The 22,263-nt window shown below is 39.8% G+C and overlaps 1 protein-coding gene and 1 long non-coding RNA gene across 3 annotated transcripts in view; one reads left to right on the top strand and one right to left on the bottom strand.

Annotated features, from left to right (window-relative positions):
* Nucleotides 1-436: 436 nt before the first annotated feature.
* On the bottom strand, nucleotides 437-2,970 carry LOC117511604. Its single transcript, XR_004560992.1, has 2 exons — nucleotides 2,780-2,970; nucleotides 437-581 (listed from the first exon to the last, which is right to left on the bottom strand). It is a non-coding gene; the product is annotated as an uncharacterized LOC117511604 (long non-coding RNA).
* A 1,077-nt stretch (nucleotides 2,971-4,047) lies between these two features.
* lima1a (LIM domain and actin binding 1a) overlaps nucleotides 4,048-22,263 on the top strand; it is a 65,120-nt gene continuing 46,904 nt past the window's right edge. For both annotated transcript variants that reach the window (XM_034172027.1, XM_034172026.1), the window contains exons 1-2: nucleotides 4,048-4,205; nucleotides 10,527-10,680. In XM_034172027.1, the coding sequence (XP_034027918.1) occupies nucleotides 10,559-10,680 (122 nt within the window). In that variant the 5' untranslated portion in view covers nucleotides 4,048-4,205; nucleotides 10,527-10,558. The remainder of the gene's footprint in view (nucleotides 4,206-10,526; nucleotides 10,681-22,263) is intronic.

Here is a 22,263-nt window from a genome sequence, read left to right as displayed (position 1 = left end):
CTCAGAGTCAAATCCAACTTCTCTCCGCATTTTGGAGGGAAAAACCCTTATGAAATTCACTAATTAAGCTAGAAGTTTCATGCTTTTCTCATTAAATGCACAGTTATTGTGCTTAAGTGGCAGGGTGAATGTCTTTTTTTCAGTTAGAAGCTGCAGTCACTTTACTTAAGATAAGTGCACTAAGATAGGAGCAAGAGTAAAAGATAACATAACACTGGGCCTCATTCAGAGTTTTTATAAAGATTGTGGCATTCATGAATGTGTTCCAGAACAAATCCTACAAACCCTCAGGAGTACTCTTATGCACATTTCAGTGCCAACATGTCATATTGGTTGAGTTGTCTGCTTATGTGAAGTTCATTAAAATATGATATTGCAGTGATATTCCTGTGATATCTATGTTCATTATGATATGTTATATTTTGGTAATTTAGTATTAAAATAAATTAAATGTACACTGTAAAAAAAATGATAGCCCCATTAAGTTAAGTGAACTTATTTCTTCTCATTTACTCCACTTATAATGGCAAGTTTAGGATATTGGATGCAAGTTTATATGTTTTCAAAATCTGAACTTAAAGCTATCCATTGTCTTCACTAATTGTGAGTTGAAGCTAAGCTTATCTTTAAGGTGAATTAACTGATATTCAGTTGAATTAATTCACATTTTCAAGGCAGCTGGTGAACTTCAGTTTTTACAGTGTACCAACACTTTAACATTAATCAGCTGGAGTAGCAGCCGCATAAGGAGGGAATGGAAGCATTGCCTTGGGGCCCAGGTCAGTCAATTAAATATAAAATGACTTAGATTTTTCCCATAGCCTACCTGAGTGTGCTGTCTCCTTGATTATGGCCCTGATGTACTTGTTCAACTTGGACAGCTTTTGGGTATCTGCTGTTCCCCCTCTAGTCTGCTGTATCTCCCGTTGGGATTTTGAGATGTTTTTTTTGGGGGGGGGGTTGGATTTTACATTGAACAATTTCTTTTTCACCTCCTCGGTTGTGTGTCCTTCTTTGGATATAGTCCATGGGCCAACATGGGTTTACGTGCACGTTGAAGTATGCAATGTTGCAAGAATGTTGAAGTATTGCAATATATCTCCTTTTATGAAACAAATAGAGGTACTCCATAATTGTCTGGTTTGTACAGTTTCAAATATGTTTGTGATGTTGAGAATATAGCAATTTGCAATTTATTTTGATATTCAGACAGTTAAGACTTCAAATGATAGTTTAACTAGGTATAAAATAGACTGTTAACAATATGCTTTGTTTTTTCCAAATGCCATGGGAATGTTTTTCTTTGTTATAACCATGGGAATGATGAGGTTTTATATTACATTGTTTGTAATATATGAAATATGAAGAATGCCATACTGTATATATAAAATATATTTTTGTTACTAAAAGAGAGCAAAACATATTTATAGATCTACTTTTGTCTTTAATAAATGAGAGATAATTCATCTCTAACATTTTTATGTGACACACTTCAATAAACCTCTTTTTATATGTTCATTGTACTTGTTGATTTTCTTTGTTAATTATTTATAACTTCTGTAATGAAAAAGATGATAAATTTCATACCATGAATTCTGATGTATGTCATACATATCTGTGGGAGTGATAGGCCAATGTTTCTATATAAGGACAACTATTGTTGTGAAAGTGTAGGAACATGGACCCACAACAGGGGGCGTAAAATGAACGGGCAATGGATAATCCAAACAGTAACAATTTAATGTTGTGAAGTGCACAATGGAATACAGACAAATACAGTTTTGGTAGTACAGACAATTATATGTTGAGTGACGTGTGGGCAGGCTTGAGGATAGGAGATGTCCGTCCAGAACCGAGCCGGATCCCACACAGCCTTCACCGCCAACAGACCTGAAGAACACCGGAACCGCCAAGTCCTGGATCCCCAGGTGGCCACCGTCTCCAGCTGTCAGACCTGGTACTGCTGGCAGAGAACAAAAACAGTATAGATGAGTGTGAGTTCGCACACTTAGTAATTCCACAGTCTGTGTTCCTTTGGGAGGGAGCACCTCCACCTCCAATCACACACTCGTGCAGCTCCTGTCTAACCACTTATCTGGTTGGAGTGTGAAGCGAAGCCGTCGCTGATTACACCAAACGCCGATCCCACAGATAAGGCAACCCCCACAGGAAAACGGCTGCAAAGAAGTTCAGACTATAAGTCAGTGTTAAGTTCAGACACAGCAGAGAATATTACCTCTTCTGGTAACTGATTTCTCGGCGAGGAGGTGGAGTTGCAGTCTGGCCTTTATGGTGATGGTGATGATGATGAGTTGGATGAGTGACAGCTGGTGCTGATGATAAGTGACAGCTGTCACTCCCAGTGGCTCCGACGCCCTCTCGTACTTGAATCCCGCACTTCAAGCAGGGCGCCATCTGGTGGTGGTGGGCCAGCAGTACCTCCTCTTCAGCGGCCCACACAACAACTATTTTGATAAGTATGAAACTGGACAATTATGGAGTACCTCTATTTCAACATTTTAACATTGCTTTGCACTACAAATACTTTAGACATTGTTATTGGGCTATTTTATCTGAAATACAACAATATTTGCATAACCTGTGACCTTTTATACCTCAGTGAAGAATTTTGGTGTTTTTGCCTTATGAAAAATGGTGATTATAGGGTATGTCTATTTGTTGTGTGAAAACAGGTAGTAAACCTATGTTGGCCCATGGACTAATACTGCATTCACTGCATGTGTGACAGCCTCCCATTCTTGTTTTATGTTGGTGAAACCTGCACTAAGGCTACTGAATAGAATTTTCTTCCTGTGGCTGATTTCCTGCAGCAGTACCTCCACCTCTGAACTGCCATACTTTTTTTCTCTTTGCCTGCTGCACTGAAATTGATTTGCTTTTTGCTTTTGGCATTTTGTTTCCTCTTTATGAAATTTGCGTCTGCCCATGGCCATGCAGCCTCATGCCCTTTTACGGCATTGATGGGCTGTTACCTATGCTAATCATATGTTAATAAGGCTCACCAGGTACGCACTATAAGTTTACGAGGGGATGGGATTCAATTTAAGAGCACAGCTGTGAACAATTCTGCAGTTTAAGAACACATTCATGAATCTGATGTAGAATTTTCTTCAGGTCTTTAATCCCCTATTGCTCCCGGTGTATAGTGAGCGCCTTGTATGGCAGCACCCTCACATCAGGGTGAATGTGAGGGATTATTGTAAAGCGTTTTGAGTGTCTGATGCAGATGGAAAAGCGCTATATAAATGCAGTCCATTTACCATTTCCATTTAATGAGGCCCATTGTTCTCTCTGATCTTTGACCCTGGAAAAGAAGATGAAAAACAGCAGTTAGGTTTTTACAGCCATAATTATGTTTTTTTTTTTAAATACTTTAACATAAGTGATTTTAAAAGCTTAAATGGATATATTTGGAATGGAATGAATATATTTATGTTATCTTGATTGATGGAAGGCAGCTGGAGAGCATTCAGTCACTGCAGTCTTTGGATCGGCGGCAGTGGTTTGAGTCCTGGTCTGGTCAAGAGTGACTCCGGTAGCCTAGTGTCCCGCTCACTGTCCAACGTTTCGGTCTGTTAGAATCAATATTGGAGAAGCAAAGCCAGGCTGCTTCCTGTGTAATTAAAGATTGTTCTCTGTCAGTTCTTCACAAAACAGTTAAGAGTTTTTATCTGCAGGATTTTTTTTTCCTAATCTGCCAGACGTTTATCATCATCTTTTTATCTGTGAGCAGCATCTCCTCCCTCCCTCACTCAGCAGAGTCATGACTCACATCCTGTAAACCTTTGACCTTGTGAGAAAGTGGGCAGTCAGGAGTGCGCTGATCAGCTTCCAGGAATCCAGTGTGGGATTTCCCCTCGGCCTCCTCTTCCTCCTCCCCCTGGTCCTCCTCGCTGCCTGTGGAGCAGCGTGCCCACAGGCAGCACACCCTGCCCGTCTCCATGCTGCCTGTCTCCTTGCTGCCATGCTCTTGCTGACAGAAACGCTGCTGCCGATTGAACAGAGTGCAGGATTCATACCTGGCAGGTGGAGGTGAATGCTGTGTCTTCATTGGCAGAGAGGAGATAAATGGGACTGCTTTGGCTCCTCCTTCCTTGTCTACTTAAAAGCACCAGTGGAAGCAGCTGAGGAGTAGAGAAGGAAACAGACTGAAGCCTGAGGCAGTGCAACAGTCAGAGTCACAGGTAGGTTTTACTTTGATGAGTGAGTCTCAGCTGAAATTAGGAGAGTCATTTTTGTCTTGATGATGTGTGCACGTGACAGATCCAGCTGTTCCACTGCGGGGGGGTTTTAAAGTTAAAAATGACATTTGTGTGCTGGTATTGAAGTTTGAAATCGAGCACCACCTCGTCTTTCTAACCTTTGGTGAGGTCATAGGTTGTCTGGATGTGTCTGTTTTACTGTTGATATCACTCGGCTTTGCGTGAGCATTAGTTTTACATGGTGCTTTGTTTGAACCTTGTGACAGAAACAACCCGTTTGTGTTGTGCTCTTCTTATCACACTTCTTTTGCATGAGGCCTGGTAGCACATCCAGACCATCCTCATACTGGTGTGATGATGTTCGTTAGCTTTCTGAAAATTTGGCTCTGAATTGTCACCTTAATTCTGAGTCTACCCCTAAATAACATCTTCCCCACCCTCTGATGGTTCTGTATGTACTCTTACAGGTTGGTGGGTGGGGCACTTAAGTAGGATTTTTTTTTTTCTTTTTTTTTTAACTCCCTTATATTGTTAAATTAGGAGAAAATGCTTAAATTTACTTGGGACAGAAACTATTAATTTACCTCATGTACCTAATAAAGCAGCAAATGCTTGTAAATGTAATTTTATTCTTATATTGAACATGGTTTGTGGGTAGACTTTTATGTTAAATCTGGCATTTATTCATTTTCTATACCTGCTTATGTTTTGGGGCCTAGCAAGCCTATCTCAGCAGTCACAGGGTGTAAAGCGGGGTACACCCTGGACATGATGCCACTCTGTCACAGGTCCATATTCACACCTGCATGCACACCTACAGACAATATAAAGTTTCCAATCCACCTAACCTGCATGTCTTTGGATGTGGGAGGAAGCCAGCATACCCAGAGGAAACCCACGCAAACACAGGGAGAACATGGAACCTCCACACACAGAAAGGCCACAGGTGGGAAGTGATCCCATGACTTTCTTGCTGTGGGGCAACAGTGCTAATAAGCCACTGTTCTGTCTGTAATTCTCCTGATAATTCAAAAGATATTTTGTAAAGATTTTTAATCTGTTGGATCTACAGGCTACAACATACATTATCACACGGTAGTTGTGTTCTATGCAACATGGGAAGATGAACAATTTTTGAAATCTTGAAGAGTACTGAATTAGAACATGACTATAAGTCAGGTCAGGTGTCATGAAAATCACTTTTTCTTAGTGTTCAGAGTTCAGTATTTTCCACACAAAGACTTCTTTGCTTAATGTCATTCTGCACAAAGAATGAAGCAGCGCTCCCTCTGCGTGTGCTGCAATTATGTCGGCCAAGGATGTAATAAAATCATCTGCATTTATTTATTTGTCTCTGTCTGTTAGCAGGATTACATCAAAACTACTGTACAGATTTTGATGAAATTTTCACCATAGATACATATTAGGCCATGGAAGAATCCACTGAATTTTGTAGGTGTTCTGGATCAAGTTTCACTTTATGTAAGCTTTGAAGGCTCATTGTTAACAGGATTACATCAAAACTACTGCACGGATTTTGGCGAAATTTTCAACAGAGATATATCTTAGGCCATGAAAGACTCACTCCACTGAATCTTGGAGGTGATCTGGATTGGCAGACGTCAGAAATCTGATTGCTTTTGATTATTATTAATGATATTCTGCACAGAGAAAAGCAATGCTCCCTCTGTGTGTGTTGTACTTTATTATTTTAAAGTCTCAAAATTTGAACAATACTTCAGGATCAGTGTCATGGCACACTACCAGAATTCTAATGTAGTCAATGTTCAAGAGTTTACAACCCAGGTGGGGTAATGTTTCAGTAGGTAGCCCGATTTCACTGCACAGTTGACAGTCAACAAATGGGACAATGTGACGTTGTCAATGTGCTGGAAAGTTTCAACACTTCAAACTCTGTCAGGCACACCCTGCCCATTTTGGATATTCATTTTGGTGCATTTCAACTCCTTTTTTTTAAACACTGTTTTTATGAATGGCATCAGTAACTTGAGTGTGGTTTTGTGCTGGGGTTTAACACGGTACTGAAGAGTTCTCTGAATGCTCTGCAGCTATTGTCAGTGCACACAAAGGTCAGTGTGGTGTAGGGTTAAAGTGAAAGGCAGTTAATCCAGGCTACATTGCACACCTATGTGCAAAGCTGTTGCACAACGCACCTCATTTAAATTACTGTAAGAATGTCACTGTGAGCTCTTTCTGGAGCAGCACAGTTGGGTAATCATCCACCCCTGACAAAGGTCTCAATTTCAAAGTTTTAAGGTGGAATCCAGGATGTTTCTGGCTACTCGACCCACCTAAGACACAACTCCAAATGCTGAGTGACTGTACTATGAGTACAAACCCTGGAGGCTCCACTCATCTGCGTTATTGTGTAATTCGGGCAGAGCGTGTATAACTCACCCGTGACTGTTAACTGTGAGTCTTCCTGCCCTCAGCCTTCAGGCTGTGACATTGTAGAGTGCAGGTAGAGACATGTGTTGTGAAAGCATGTACACAGAATGTTTTTGTATGACTAAGTATATCAGGTGTCTTGTCTGTTGGTGGTTTCAAGTCTTAGTAAGACCAGCGTCAGAGAGAACAGATGGTCGATGGCTGTGCGGCATCCTCTGACGCTCACAGAAGGGCTGGGGATCCGTTGCTCCCACTATTTATTTCCGAATTCCATAGTAAAAAGCAGAAGAGATTTCAAGTCTCCCTGGACAGGATGCCAGTCTAATAGGGGGTTCCTTCCCCAGCCAAGGATGGTACCCATTTACAGCTGGGTGGACTGAGACAATGCAGATTAAGTGTGTTGTCCAAGGATGATGACTGGTAGCATGAGCAGGATTCAAACAAAGGTCTACATATTGGATGGCCAGTTTCTTATTCAATGAGCTACCTCATAAAGCACTTAAAATTTAAGCTTTCATATGAATGTTGTGACATCTTAGGTGTATTTTGACAATTATGACCGTCTGTCTGTGAAAGTAGCTATAACATTTTTGATCTGTGACCACAGTGCAGAGATCGATTAAAACAGCTTAAATACACTGGAAGGTGGCATCACGGCCTATGAAACTACTTATAGAATGTGATCACTGCTATTTCTATTTGCGTTCAGTCTCAGGCAGCTGAGAGTCCTGTAATCATCCTGTTTCCAGCACCCTAAGATTCTTTAAAAAAAAATTTAAATCTTTGTATTCTAAATTGGGTGGTGGTGGAGATTCTTTGGTACAATGCACCAGAAAAAAAGTGAATTCTGGCATTTGTCAGGGACATGTTCTGGCTCCTACTCTCTTCAGTGCTTCCATGGACAGGTTGTCGGATAAGATTTGAGTCCAGTAGCTTGTTAGGGTGATTATATTTTGATTACAGAAAACCAGGATACTCGACTCGGCAATGAGATACTCAAATGATAACTCTAAGTTTACTCAAACATGAAGAACAATGAAAACCAGTACATTTTCATCACCCTCTAAAGAAACCCCAGGATAGGACATGAAAACAGGACTTGTGTTCCTTTGCAGATGATGTGTCACTAAGTATAACAGGTGTTATTTGAATCAATACATACTCTGATTTCAACACTTGAGTGTCTAGTGGTCATCTTGGATCAAGATGAACATCCAGGCTTTCAATGACCTGCTGAACTCAGCCATCAGAAGTGTATCAAAGTGTTGAACTTGTGGAGATATTCACTTATCTGGTGGGTCTCTGGGTCCTGTTGAGGTTGTGAGACACTGGAGAAGAGTGATTGGAGTCATGAGGTTGCTGGACAGAGGTGTTTAGTGATGTCAGTAGTCTCATACTCCCAGACTTTTTCTACCAAGTGTTAGGGTTGCACATGTGCAGGCCCACAACATGATGATGTTCCTATGCTTGCTGCCTTATACCTTCAAAGATGGGTAGCAAGGGGGTGTTGGGTGCCAATCCCAGGTGGGGCTTGAACCCACAACCTTCTGCACAGAAACTCAGTGCACTAACCACTGAACCATCACACCCCCTTCTGTCTTTGGTACCAGGGCTATTTGGAGGATCCTTGGAATGACTTTATGTGAAATGGCTGGTTACGTAGGATGGCTCTAATGAGGATGAGTTGAAATGAGTTAAGACACTATAGTCGTGAGGCACACTTCATGATCCAGTGCACAAGTGCCTCAGTGTTCAGGATCACAGCAACTGCACAGGCCCAAGGGGACGCCCACATATCACCGTGGCAGATAGGTGGCTACTTTTGGGAGGTAGATGGACTAGTGGTTGCTAATTTAGATCACTGGCTGGTCTGGGAACCTTCCAGTCAAATTGAAAGCACAGATCCGCAGGTAAGATCATGGGCCACACGCTGACCAAGCAACCATTGCACAAGCGAAAAAGCATCTTAATAGACAGCTCACATGTTCTGCACTCTGAGTATACCTTGCTAAACTCAGAGAGGAGGTATCTCGTTCTTCTGTGCAAATGTAACCAATACAAACATTCATTTGTTCCATTGTCTATTAACCTGATCAATGAACAAGCTTAGAATTGCACTTTTTTCTTGCCTTTTTGTAATTAGGCTAAATTTTGCACATCTTTCTGGCCGAAATGGTTATTAAATGGTTGTGTTGTTAATAATTTTATAGCAGGTCGGTGGTAGTGATTTTTTTTTTTAATACTCATCTTCACTGTTTATTTTAGTTTTTTGTATTTTTTTGTTTTAAATGTTTGTCTTGTTTTATGGTTTGTGCAGTAGAACTCCCCCCCGCCCCTATGCACCAAGCCAAATGTCTCCTAAAGGAGACAATTAATAAAGAACTTTGAACTTTGAGACCCAGAGTGGTTCTGTAGATGCAGCAATACAGTGTATGCTCTCTGACCCAACCAATGTACTACCATCTGATATGGTCGAGTTCTGAGTTGAACTCAACCACACCCCCTTCTGTCTTTGGTACCAGGACTATTTGTGACTATGTGTGAGAAGTTATTCCCAGTGTACAAAATGACATTTTCTTTGACTGTGTGCACCAAACAGATTCTTAACACGCAGTTTTGCTAATCACTGGCTGGCCTATTATTGAAATACATTCAGGAGTTAATTAAATGGGGTCAATCTTGAAAATGGGTATTTCTGTGTATTTTCTTAAAATGTCAACTGTATCAAATAGAAAGTTTGGGTCTCTGAGGTTAAGGTCTAAATATGCTGTATAGCCTCCATGCACTGTGGGAGAAAAAAGTTATAGTCACTCATCTCCATTACGTAAAATAACTCAAAAATGAATTGTTGTCATAACAAATCAATTCCTTTAAGTGCATTTAAAATTTTGGGGCATTTAAGTGTTGGTGATGTATTTGCAGTGCATTCCATTCACTCATTTTAATTATGTTTACACCATTATGAAAAACTGCAAGTTCTGTGCATGGGCTGCCATTTAGCATTTTTCATTCTGTTGCAGTCATTTTATTTATTTATATATTAGAAAGCAGATTACTGTCAACAAGTAAACCAAAGAATGCATCCAATAATTTAATCCAAAATACAATGCAATTTTTTTTTTTTTTTTTAGGCAGAAATTTGTCACTTTTTAATTGAAAAAACAAACTAGATTTGCATAAGTTTAATTAACTAGAAATTAAGGTACTAAAACTTTAACAATTAAATTTTGGAAAATTATTTCATTTAAGGTGGCAAACTCAAATGGTTGAAGGCAATCGGTTTCCTCAAATGGTTTGAGTTCAGCTAACTCATTGGGCTTTACTCTATGGTAAGTCATCTGGATACTGGATGAGTGTTTACAGCTGTAACAAAAATTCTCACAATGTTACTTTCAATTTCATACAAACTGGTCTTGCAAACGGTACTTCTCAGAATGGATACGTGAAAAGACAGAATATTTTTCACCTTTCGACATTTTTGATGCTGATCCTTAACATTTAAAAATGTCGATTTCTACATTATTGCCATGAATCATTCTGTTTGGACACTGATAAATGTGTACTTTAAAATGCTGTAATGCACCTCAGCTTTGATGTACTTTCTGTGCAATCAAACCCTTCCTTGTACCTGGATTACAGAGAAAGATGGGAGGTTGTGCGGTAATTAGTCATTCTCAAAAACAAACCACGGACCTTGTTAAAAATCTGTCCTACATGTCCCAAAAAAGCAAAACGTAGTGAACATGCAAATCTGTTGCAGTGGAATAATTTGGATTGTGGTTGTTTTCATGAAGTTTTTGCAATAGGAGTTCACTCTTGGCAGAAGTATGCACTGGGAGTGCTCTTCTATTGGTATTTGCTTAAATGTGCATCTTGCTGTTTCCTCTCCCTCAGGATTAACAGCTGTCCACAGTATTGACTGAAAGATGTCGGTTGCTCCGTTTAGTCGCAGGCAGTGGGCGTCCCAGTCGCTGAGGGTCACCGCCAAGGAGCTGTCCATCGTCTCTGCCAGGGGGAGGAGTACCGCCATCGCAGAGCGCTTCTCCAAGTCAGTCTTCATCTATGTTGTGTCCTGCCTCCAAGTTTAATAATTCACCAGCAGCCAGTCAGCAGACTAGTCGCCCACTTTTTATAGCAGCCGTCTCACTTTTCTGTGTCTGCTGAGCAAGTGGTCCAGAGCGGTTTACTGCAAAAACTAAATGTTCTAACTACTTACTCTGCAATTACTTTATTTTCAGACTTCACTGAGTAAAACAATTAGATTCCTTAAAGAACTGACCCATGATCCTCTGCGTATCAAGTGACTGGTTTTGTGAACTGAGACGATGTTTCCATGGTAGCGTTTCGTCTCTGCACTGACACCTTCCAACCACCGGGACTTAGTACTGTTCTACAAAACACACCTTAGTTTTCGAACAGGTGTAGTTAATGTTAGAAGCAAAACAGTGTAGTAGTTAGGATTACACTATTCGGTTCTGTCAAACACCCAACCTGACTTGGAGAGAGACTGTTTCATCAGTTTGGTCGTTTTTACATTTTACAGGCAATCTGCATTATTGTTGTCCAAACACAATCTTGTTGGGTATAAAAATGTCTAAAGTAATGTTTTTATGTATTTTCATGCAACTCTGTGACTTATTTGAGTCAACCAGATGTGCATGAAGCTGACATTGCGTAGCATGCACAGATATGCAAACACAAATTGCAGGTAAAAAAAAAAAATCAAATTGTATGAAATACCCAAATTGGAAGCATATTACACAAATAACGAATGTCTGAGTTCAATGGTACGAATATTTTATGAGGTGAAAGATGGAATGTTCCATTCAACGCCTCGTTGATTACATCAAAACTCCTGCATGGATTTTGACAATTTTCACCACAGATGCATATTAGACCATAGACTCCATTAAATTTTGGAGGTGATCCGGATTCTAGTTCACGAGTTCCCTTTAAATAGGCTTTGAAGGATTACGCGAAAACTGCGTCACGGATTCTCACCAAATTTGCACCACAGGTAGATATTAGGACATGGAAGACTCACCTTCATTTTGGAGGTGATACAAATTATGGATCAAGATTTCACTTTATATAGGCTTTGAAAAATTATGTCAAAACTACTTAACAGATTTGCACCACAGATGTATTTTAGGGCATGGAAGACTCCACTGAATTGTGGAGGTGATCTGGATTGGTGGACATCAGAAATCTCCGATTTCTCTTGTTTTTATTAAATAAATTAGCAAAAAAAATTTCAGCTTTTTTTTTTTCCATAGTGTCATTATGGGGTATTATGTGTAGAATTTTGAGGGGGGAAAAAATGAACTTCATCCATTTTGGAAGCAGGCTGTAACAGAATATGGAAAAGGTGAAGCGCTGTGAATACTTCCTGGATGCACTGAGCTCAAACACGTGATTCATGTCTGCACCATAACATCGATGTGTGTAGGGCACTCAAATGGCTATCACAATGATGACAGAGAGGCTGTGCCCTACTTGGGGTGGAAAACATTGGAACAGGATTTGGTGACACCCTTGAGGACCATTGTGCTTTGTCTGGCTTTCATCCCTGTTGAAATAAAGTCTGTAGTACTTAACTGTAGGTTTATCTGGGCCAGTGTGAGAACTGTCACTCAAACCCTGGTACAGAACAAACAACCACCCAGATACTACAGGGAGGGTCTAAGTCTGCTTCAGCTTAATGTGGGTCACATTACAGCCTCCAGAAGGTCCTACAATATAAAATTATCTTTGAGGTTATTCTAGGCTGCACACAGGTACAACAACTGCGCAACCTGGATACTGACTTAAAAAAAAAAAAAAAAAAAAAAAGAAACTGGAGCTGTACCACAGCAACGGTCAAAAGCAATAGAATTCCCCCGTTAATCAGATCTGTCATCACTGAGATAACACAGCGGGTTTCAGACTTAAATAATTCAGGCCACAAGTTTCAATTTATCCAATTGCTGGAAATATTTTTCTTGGATAATGTCTGTTTTGACCATTGATCCTAATGAAATGAGCTTTGGGTGTTTTTTTTTTTTTTCCATTTAGGTAAAAGTTAATTTGACTCTGTTTTCAAGATGAAACAATCAATTCAATCAATTGAATCAAAGTTTTTGACCATCTAATTGGCATAAACACAATGATTGCCAGTTTTGGGCACTTTCTTGGCACAGGCACTATCATACCATATTAAATAAATGCACATTGTTCTGTGATTGTTATAGTCCCAATTCTACCTTTTTATATTACCTCATTAGTGTGGGATACATGTCTGTGATTTGTAGTATATGAAGATAAAATCTTCAAAATAAATGAACTTGTCACCTGGAGATTGGTTTACAATATGTGTGAGTTGTCATAAATAGTTGTATTTCACCATTATTGCATTGTGTGATTCCATTCATATTACACTTTCTAAAGCAATTAAAGGACTGTAGGAAAATTTTAGAGGATAGGCGAATTAGCCCCCCCCCCCCCAGTAGCATGGCTCCTTTCAATGACGGTAAATGCCTTTCTCCTCCTCTGTCACCAATAAACTTCTGCTGTAATTTTATGATGCAGGCAGAATTGACAAATGAGGTGTCTACACCTACATGTTTATTAATAAAATTTTGACCTTTACATTGCTTGTCTGTAATTCTAAATGTGCTACACTAGGAACACCTCTCTATCTGGGTAAGTTCTAGTGACAAACGTGCATGTGCAGTCTGCGATTCTTTTAAGAGAAGATATTCCTCTATAAGTCCAACATGGGAAATTCACAATGTTACAGCAGCAGTGGTAATAGCAATTATGCAGATAGTATAGCAGAGTAAATACTTGGACATGTAAAACCAAGAGAATTAAAAAAGAGAAATACTATATACATTGTAAGTACGAGGAGTGATTGAGAAGTTTTTAGGTTCTCCATCTCTTGCATTCTGAGAAACCAACATTTCTCTTGTGTGTAAGATTTTGACTGACTGGATGCAATGTTGCAGACACAATATTTCAGTGATGTGAGAAGGGGTGTGTCAGAGTGGTAATGATTCGAAGTGTGAACATCCCAAGGCTTCTCATGGCCAAATAGAAATGCACAGGGTTCCAGGTGTCCAAGCAGAATATTTGTTTTTTCAGGTAGATCCGAATAACTTTGAGTGATGATTCATGACCACGGATGAGATCTGGGTCAATCACTTAGCACCAGAGTCCACAGTCAAAGCTATTGAAATGTGGGTCTCATCTGCTAGAAAGGACATGGTCTCTGTCTTCTGGGATGCTAACGGCATCATAATGTGGACTATCTCTAGAAGGGACAGACCATCAATGAGGCCTATTGTGCTTCCCTTTTGCAACCACTCTGGAAGAAAATAAGCAGAAGCAGCATGGAATGCTCAGTTCTTTCCCAAAACAATGCTCCTGTCCACATGTTGGTCATTGCAATGGCTGCCATTCAAGAATGTGGATGTGAACTTGTTTTGCACCCACCTTATTCCCCTGATTTGGCTCCTTTGGACTTCCAGCTGCTTCCAAATATGAAAAGGCATTTTGCTGGAACTCATAATATTGATGATGATGTCATATCTGCAGTGGATGACTTCCTTGAACGGTATTCAGGCACTGTAGCAGTGCTAGAAAAGGTGGGTGGACTTGCATGGGGATTATGGTGCAAAAAATAAAGCATTAAATTAATTCAGTAGTAGTTTTCTTCTTGGTCAGCCTCAAACCTTTTCAATCACCACTTGTAGGATATAAAATACACTGTACTCTCACACCTATGTTACCATTGAAAACTGCTCATCTGCACACTGGGACGAGCGTGAAGGTTAAACAGGAGAATTTAAACTGATCTGATCACACACCTGATTCTCCAACCCTTACATAACCACTTCCCCGGTGCATGGTGGTAGTAATTTGATTGTGATATCAGCAGTATACAACCTGGCCAGGTGACGGCTGACCCAGTATTTTGTGCACTGAAACATCTGCTGATTGGACACACTCCTCGAAGAGAGGAGACGAGCAACTTCTCTGCTCATGCGCCTGCAGACCGTGCACTGACAGTAGCCTTTTCGTAATGACACTTGTCTTTATTCCATGTTACATCAGCAGTGCCCATCAGACATGTCCAACATGTCAGTGGTTCATTTGCTTGTGTTGTTGTAATATGTTATGCATCACTGTCAAGAGTCAAATCAACTGGAACATTTCAAAACGTTTGTTTTGAAACAGTTGGTGATGGAATGAGGCCTCATTTGACACGGCTCATGATGTTTTCCTTTTGATGTGGATTAGCAACCAGTGTTTTGAAATACAGGTGTTGCAAAAAATTTGACACGTTCTAAACAGTGTTTTGAGTTTGACAGCAGCAATTTGCAATACTGATAAGTTTTGTTGTCTCCAGCTACATGTTCTATACAATTTTGAATTAGTTTCCTTCTATTTTCTAATGTCATTCTGTATTTGCTCCAGTAGCAGTGGAGACCATGTCAGTTGATCACTGTTACTAGTTTTTTTTGGTTAATGTTCATGTGAAGACTGACAGCCATTCTTAGTTTTCCATACTGTATGCAGTAGACAATAGACATGTCTGAGATATTACAATATCAAAAATACAACACAATGCTAAAATTGCCTTCAGCCATATCAAATCAGTTTTATTTATATAGCGCCAAATCACAACAGTTGCCCCAAGGCGCTTTATATTGCAAGGCAAAAGCCATACAATAATTACGGAAAAACCCCAACGGTCAAAACGACCCCCTATGAGCAAGCACTTGGCGACAGTGGGAAGGAAAAACTCCCTTTTAACAGGAAAAAAAACCTCCAGCAGAACCAGGCTCAGGGAGGGGCAGTCTTCTGCTGGGACTGGTTGGGGCTGAGGGGAGAGAATCAGGAAAAAGACATGCTGTGAAAGACAGCAGAGATCAATCACTAATGATTAAATGCAGAGTGGTGCATACAGAGCAAAAAGAGAAAAACACTGTGCATCATGGGAACCCCCCAGCAGTCTAAGTCTATAGCAGCATAACTAAGGGATGGTTCAGGGTCACCTGACCCAGCCCTAACTATAAGCTTTAGCAACAAGGAAAGTTTTAAGCCTAATCTTAAAAGTAGAGAGGGTGTCTGTCTCCCTGATCCGAATTGGGAGCTGGTTCCACAGGAGAGGAGCCTGAAAGCTGAAGGCTCTGCCTCCCATTCTACTTTTAAAAACCCTAGGAACTACAAGTAAGCCTGCAGTCTGAGAGCAAAGCACTCTATTGGGGTGATATGGTACTAAGAGGTCCCTAAGATAAGACGGGACCTGATTATTCAAAACCTTGTAAGAAGAAGAAATTTTAATTCTATTCTAGAATTAACAGGAAGCCAATGGAGAGGCCAATATGGGTGAAATATGCTCTCTCCTTCTAGTCCCCGTCAGTACTCTAGCTGCAGCATTTTGAATTAACTGAAGGCTTTTCAGGGAACTTTTACGACAACCTGATGATGATAATGAATCACAATAGTCCAGCCTAGGGGAAATAAATGCATGAATTAGTTTTTCAGCATCACTCTGAGACAAGACCTTTCTAATTTTAGAGATATTGGGCAAATGTAAAAAAGCAGTCCTACATATTTGATTAATATGCGCATTGAATGACATATCCTGATCAAAAATGACTCCAAGATTTCTCACAGTATTACTAGAGGTCAGGGTAATGCCATCCAGAGTAAGGATCTGGTTAGACACCATGTTTCTAAGATTTGTGGGGCCAAGTACAATAACTTCAGTTTTATCTGAATTTAAAAGCAGGAAATTAGAGGTCATCCATGTCTTTGTCTGTAAGACATTCCTGCAGTTTAACTAATTGGTGTGTGTCCTCTGGCTTCATGGATAGATAAAGCTGGGTATCATCTGCATAACAATGAAAATTTAAGCAATGCTTTCTAATAATACTGCCTAAGGGAAGCATGTATAAAGTGAATAAAATTGGTCCTAGCACAGAACCTTGTGGAACTCCATAAATAACCTTAATCTGTGAAGAAGACTCCCCATTTACATGAACAAACTGTAATCTATTAGATAAATATTATTTAATTAGGCAGGGATGTACATCTGGAGCTGGTCCCCGGGCACCTAAAGGTGACCTCTGCTCCTAACTGGCAATTAGGATGGGTTAAATGCAGTAGACACAATTCATTGTGCAGGGAACATGTTCCTATGTGCATATGACAATAAAATTCTTTTGAATCCTTTAAAATATGACTCAAACCACCGCAGCACAGTGCCTTTAATACCTATGGCATGCCCTAATCTCTAATAAAATTTTATGGTCAACAGTATCAAAAGCAGCACTGAGGTCTAACAGAACAAGCAAAGAGATGAGTCCACTGTCTGAGGCCATAAGATCATTTGTAACCTTCACTAATGCTGTTTCTGTACTATGATGAATTCTGAAACCTGACTGAAACTCTTCAAATAGACCATTCCTCTGCAGATGATCAGTTAGCTGTTTTACAACTACCCTTTCAAGAATTTTTGAGAGAAAAGGAAGGTTGGAGATTGGCCTATAATTAGCTAAGATAGCTGGGTCAAGTGATGGCTTTTTAAGTAATGGTTTAATTACTGCCACCTTAAAAGCCTGTGGTACATAGCCAACTAATATAGATTGATCATATTTAAGATCAAAGCATTAATTAATGGTAGGGCTTCCTTGAGCAGCCTGGTAGGAATGGGGTCTAATAGACATGTTGATGGTTTGGAGGAAGTGACTAATGAAAATAACTCCGACAGAACAATCGGAGACCAAATACCAACATTACTGAAAGCAGCCAAAGATAACCATGTCTTTGGGATGGTTATGAGTAATTTTTTTTCTCTAATAGTTAAAAATTTTATTAGCAAAGAAAGTCATGAAGTCATTACTAGTTAAAGGAATACTCGGCTCAATAGAGCTCTGACTCTTTGTCAGCCTGGCTACAGTGCTGAAAAGAAACCTGGGGTTGTTCTTATTTTCTTCAATTAGTGATCAATCAATCAATCAATTTTTTTTATATAGCGCCAAATCACAACAAACAGTTGCCCCAAGGCGCTTTATATTGTAAGGCAAGGCCATACAATAATGATGTAAAACCCCAACGGTCAAAACGACCCCCTGTGAGCAAGCACTTGGCTACAGTGGGAAGGAAAAACTCCCTTTTAACAGGAAGAAACCTCCAGCAGAACCAGGCTCAGGGAGGGGCAGTCTTCTGCTGGGACTGGTTGGGGCTGAGGGAGAGAACCAGGAAAAAGACATGCTGTGGAGGGGAGCAGAGATCGATCACTAATGATTAAATGCAGAGTGGTGCATACAGAGCAAAAAGAGAAAGAAACAGTGCATCATGGGAACCCCCCAGCAGTCTACGCCTATAGCAGCATAACTAAGGGATGGTTCAGGGTCACCTGATCCAGCCCTAACTATAAGCTTTAGCAAAAAGGAAAGTTTTAAGCCTAATCTTAAAAGTAGAGAGGGTGTCTGTCTCCCTGATCTGAATTGGGAGCTGGTTCCACAGGAGAGGAGCCTGAAAGCTGAAGGCTCTGCCTCCCATTCTACTCTTACAAACCCTAGGAACTACAAGTAAGCCTGCAGTCTGAGAGCGAAGCGCTCTATTGGGGTGATATGGTACTACGAGGTCCCTAAGATAAGACGGGACCTGATTATTCAAAACCTTATAAGTAAGAAGAAGAATTTTAAATTCTATTCTAGAATTAACAGGAAGCCAATGAAGAGAGGCCAATATGGGTGAGAGATGCTCTCTCCTTCTAGTCCCCGTCAGTACTCTAGCTGCAGCATTTTGAATTAACTGAAGGCTTTTTAGGGAACTTTTAGGACAACCTGATAATAATGAATTACAATAGTCCAGCCTAGAGGAAATAAATGCATGAATTAGTTTTTCAGCATCACTCTGAGACAAGACCTTTCTGATTTTAGAGATATTGCGTAAATGCAAAAAAGCAGTCCTACATATTTGTTTAATATGCGCTTTGAATGACATATCCTGATCAAAAATGACTCCAAGATTTCTCACAGTATTACTAGAGGTCAGGGTAATGCCATCCAGAGTAAGGATCTGGTTAGACACCATGTTTCTAAGATTTGTGGGGCCAAGTACAATAACTTCAGTTTTATCTGAGTTTAAAAGCAGGAAATTAGAGGTCATCCATGTCTTTATGTCTGTAAGATGTGATGAGTAGTAAGATGTCCTAGCTTTACAGAGGGCTTTTTTTATAGAGCAACAGACTCTTTTTCCAGGCTAAGTGAAGATCTTCTAAATTAGTGAGATGCCATTTCCTCTCCAACTTACGGGTTATCTGCTTTAAGCTGCGAGTTTGAGTTATACCACGGAGTCAGGCACTTAAGGCTCTCTTTTTCAGAGGAGCTACAGCATCCAAAGTTCTCAATGAGGATGTAAAACTATTGACGAGATACTCTATCTCACTTACAGAGTTTAGGTAGCTACTCTGCACTGTGTTGGTATATGGCATTGGAGAACATAACAAAGAAGGAATCATATCCTTAAACCTACAGCGCTTTCCGAAAGACTTCTACTGTAATGAAACTTATTCCCCACTGCTGGGTAGTCCATTAAAGTAAATGTCAATGTTAAGAAATGATCAGACAGAAGGGGGTTTTCAGGGAATACTGTTAAGTCTTCAATTTCCATACCATAAGTCAAAACAAGATCTAAAGTATAATTAAAGTGGTGGGTGGACTCATTTACATTTTGAGCAAAGCCAATTGAGTTTAATAATAGCCATATGGGCATTGTTCTTCTTTATAAATTGTTTAATTGATATCACAGTGCAAAGTGTATGTGTGTGTGTATATATATATATATATATATATATATATATATATATATATATATATATATATATATATATATATATATATATATATATATATATATATATATATATATATACACACACTTAATTACTTATTGAGGTAATATTGTCTTACTTACAATTTGTACCTGTTAAATAAAGCCCCTCAGTCAATCATACACAATATTTACATTTATGAGCTTTTGAAACGCGCGGAAGTTGGCGTGCACGCTAACGTCCAAAATGGATTCTCAATCAGTTCAGAGGTGTTATCAGATACAAAAAGTGTTTCCAGTCTTAAAAGTGCTTATTTCTCGCTAGCTTTTACATAATATATGACACAAAAGGTTACATTATTAAACACAAATGAAGCAGTTAGCAGCTAGCTAGACCAGGAAGTGACATCACCATGCTAACTTCCACTAGATGTCTTCCACAGGTGTTATCGGGTATATTTAGCCAAAATCGCAGTGTAGTTACTGTTAGGTTCTTTTATCACGGTGTGATCTCCAAAAATAATTGGACAAGAAACGGACTGCAAAGTTTAGATGTTGTACTGAAAGAGTTGTTACACTGATACAGAAGATAAGACGTCATTGATCTCACAGTGGAGAAATTCACGTTACGTCAGCTCTTAATAGACACAAGATAGAGTAGTAGAGGAAAATGTGCATCAGAGTGTGCAAGGATAAGCAATAATAAGAATACGTGTAACAGTACAATAAAATAACAAAATGAGGTAGAAATAGAATGTGTGTGTGTATACGAGGTCTGTTAGAAAAGTATCCGACCTTATTTTTTTTTTTTTCAAAAACCATATGGGTTTGACTCACGTGTGATTGCGTCAGCCAAGCTTGAACCCTCGTGGGCATGCGTGAGTTTTTTCATGCCTGTCGGTTGCTTCATTCACCTGTGAGCAGGCTTTGAGTGAGGTGTGGTCCACCCCTCTCGTCTATTTTTTTATTGCGAATAAATGTCTGAATGATTTGGATCTTTGCTGCATCAATTTTTTTCCAGAAACTGTGAGAGACCTCCAGGTAGACACTGTTCGAAAAATTAATATGGCTTTCAGGGACGATTTTATGGGAATTAAACAGATTAAGGAGTGTTACTGCCCCTTTAAGGATGGCCCACAACTGCTGAGAGCGCAGCGATGGACAGGCTGACACCCCGCACAAACAACCAGATCATTTCCAGTTGTGGGCCGTCCTTAAAGGGGCAGTAACACTCCTTAATCTGTTTAATCCCCATAAAATCGTCCCTGATAGCCATATTAATTTTTCGAACGGTGTCCACCTGGAGGTCTCTTATAGTTACCGGAAAAAAAATTGATGCAGCAAAGCTCCAAATCGTTCAGACATTTATTCACAATAAAAAAATAGACGAGAGGGGTGGACCACACCTCACTCAAAGCCTGCTCACAGGCGAATGAAGAAACCGACAGGCATGAAAAAACTCACGCATGCGCACAAGGGTTCAAGCTTGGCTGATGCAATCACACGTGATTCAAATCCATATGGTTTTTGAAAAAAAATGTCAGTCTTTTCTAACAGACTTTGTGTGTGTGTGTGTATATATGTGTATGTATATATGTGTATGTATATATGTGTATAAAATACAGAAAGCCATCTCAGTGCTGGGATTTTGACCAGGTCACATGCAAACACCTGGGACAAAGAACCCAGACTTCCTCCGCTACCTTTTGTTACTTCAGCCTAAACCACTCCCATATGAGCAGTCCTTAATCTGGCTTGAATCAGTGTCTATGTGAGATGAATAAGCAGGCGTCTGTCCGTGTTGCATTCATGGTTAAGCAAAACTCAGTGTTTGTCTGTAATGTAGTGTCACGCAATAAAAAGTGTTCCATCATGCTCATTGGTTTTATCAATTAAACATCTATAAAAAGACCAGATGGTTTTATCAATTAGACAGCTGTAAAAAGATCTGATAGTTTTACTAAATACAAGGACATTTTGTATGTCAGCCATTTTGAAAAGCAGTTAGGTTGAGATGGTTACAAGGACATTTTGGATGTGCATCAGCCATTTTGTGTTATGCATCATGGAACACTCTTACAGTTAGCAACTAGCGACACCAGGACGTGACGTCACCACACTAACTTTCACTAGACGTCTTGTAAATGACTCCACAGGTGTTATTAGGTATAGTTAGCAAATAGCAACACCAGAAAGTGATGTCACCATGCTAACGTACACGAGATCATGCCATAAAAATAGGAACATAATGCAGCTTTTTAACAAAGTGCATCCAGCTTAACCATCTTTGAACTTGTCCAAGAGTGTTCCCTGTGAATGTGAAGACTTGGGCAGCAATAGGACTGGACTTGTGTTGAGCACAGACAGACAGATGGTCGGCTGCAAAGTCTTCGCAATACCCAATGGCCATATTTGATGGCCTCGAGTAATGAAATTCCTGCTTTTTGTTAGGTCTGGTGCATCAAAATTGAACACAGATTAGACTGTCATTATGTGCTTTTTATAATTTACAAGATGATGGCATTTTCTCTGTTTGAGTCAGTCTACATAAATTGGCTGGGGTGGACCAGTCCATTTATTTTTGCCGTCACCAGCACAGAGGAAAACCTGACTAGTTAAATGGACTAAACTGTTATAGTAATGTTTAGTGTATCTACAATCACCCCCCGGACAAATTCAACTAATTACTGAGGCTTCATGATCTCCTGTAGCCAGTGATTGTTTAGTCACATATTTAACAGAAAGTGATAAATGAGCTGTTTCAGCCTTACATTGTGTGAAACTAGGATTGCCAACTCTCTGA

This window comes from Thalassophryne amazonica, chromosome 6 (genome assembly GCF_902500255.1).
Source record: "Thalassophryne amazonica chromosome 6, fThaAma1.1, whole genome shotgun sequence".
Classification (NCBI taxonomy): domain Eukaryota; kingdom Metazoa; phylum Chordata; class Actinopteri; order Batrachoidiformes; family Batrachoididae; genus Thalassophryne; species Thalassophryne amazonica.
This window is presented reverse-complemented; position numbering and strand designations above follow the sequence as displayed.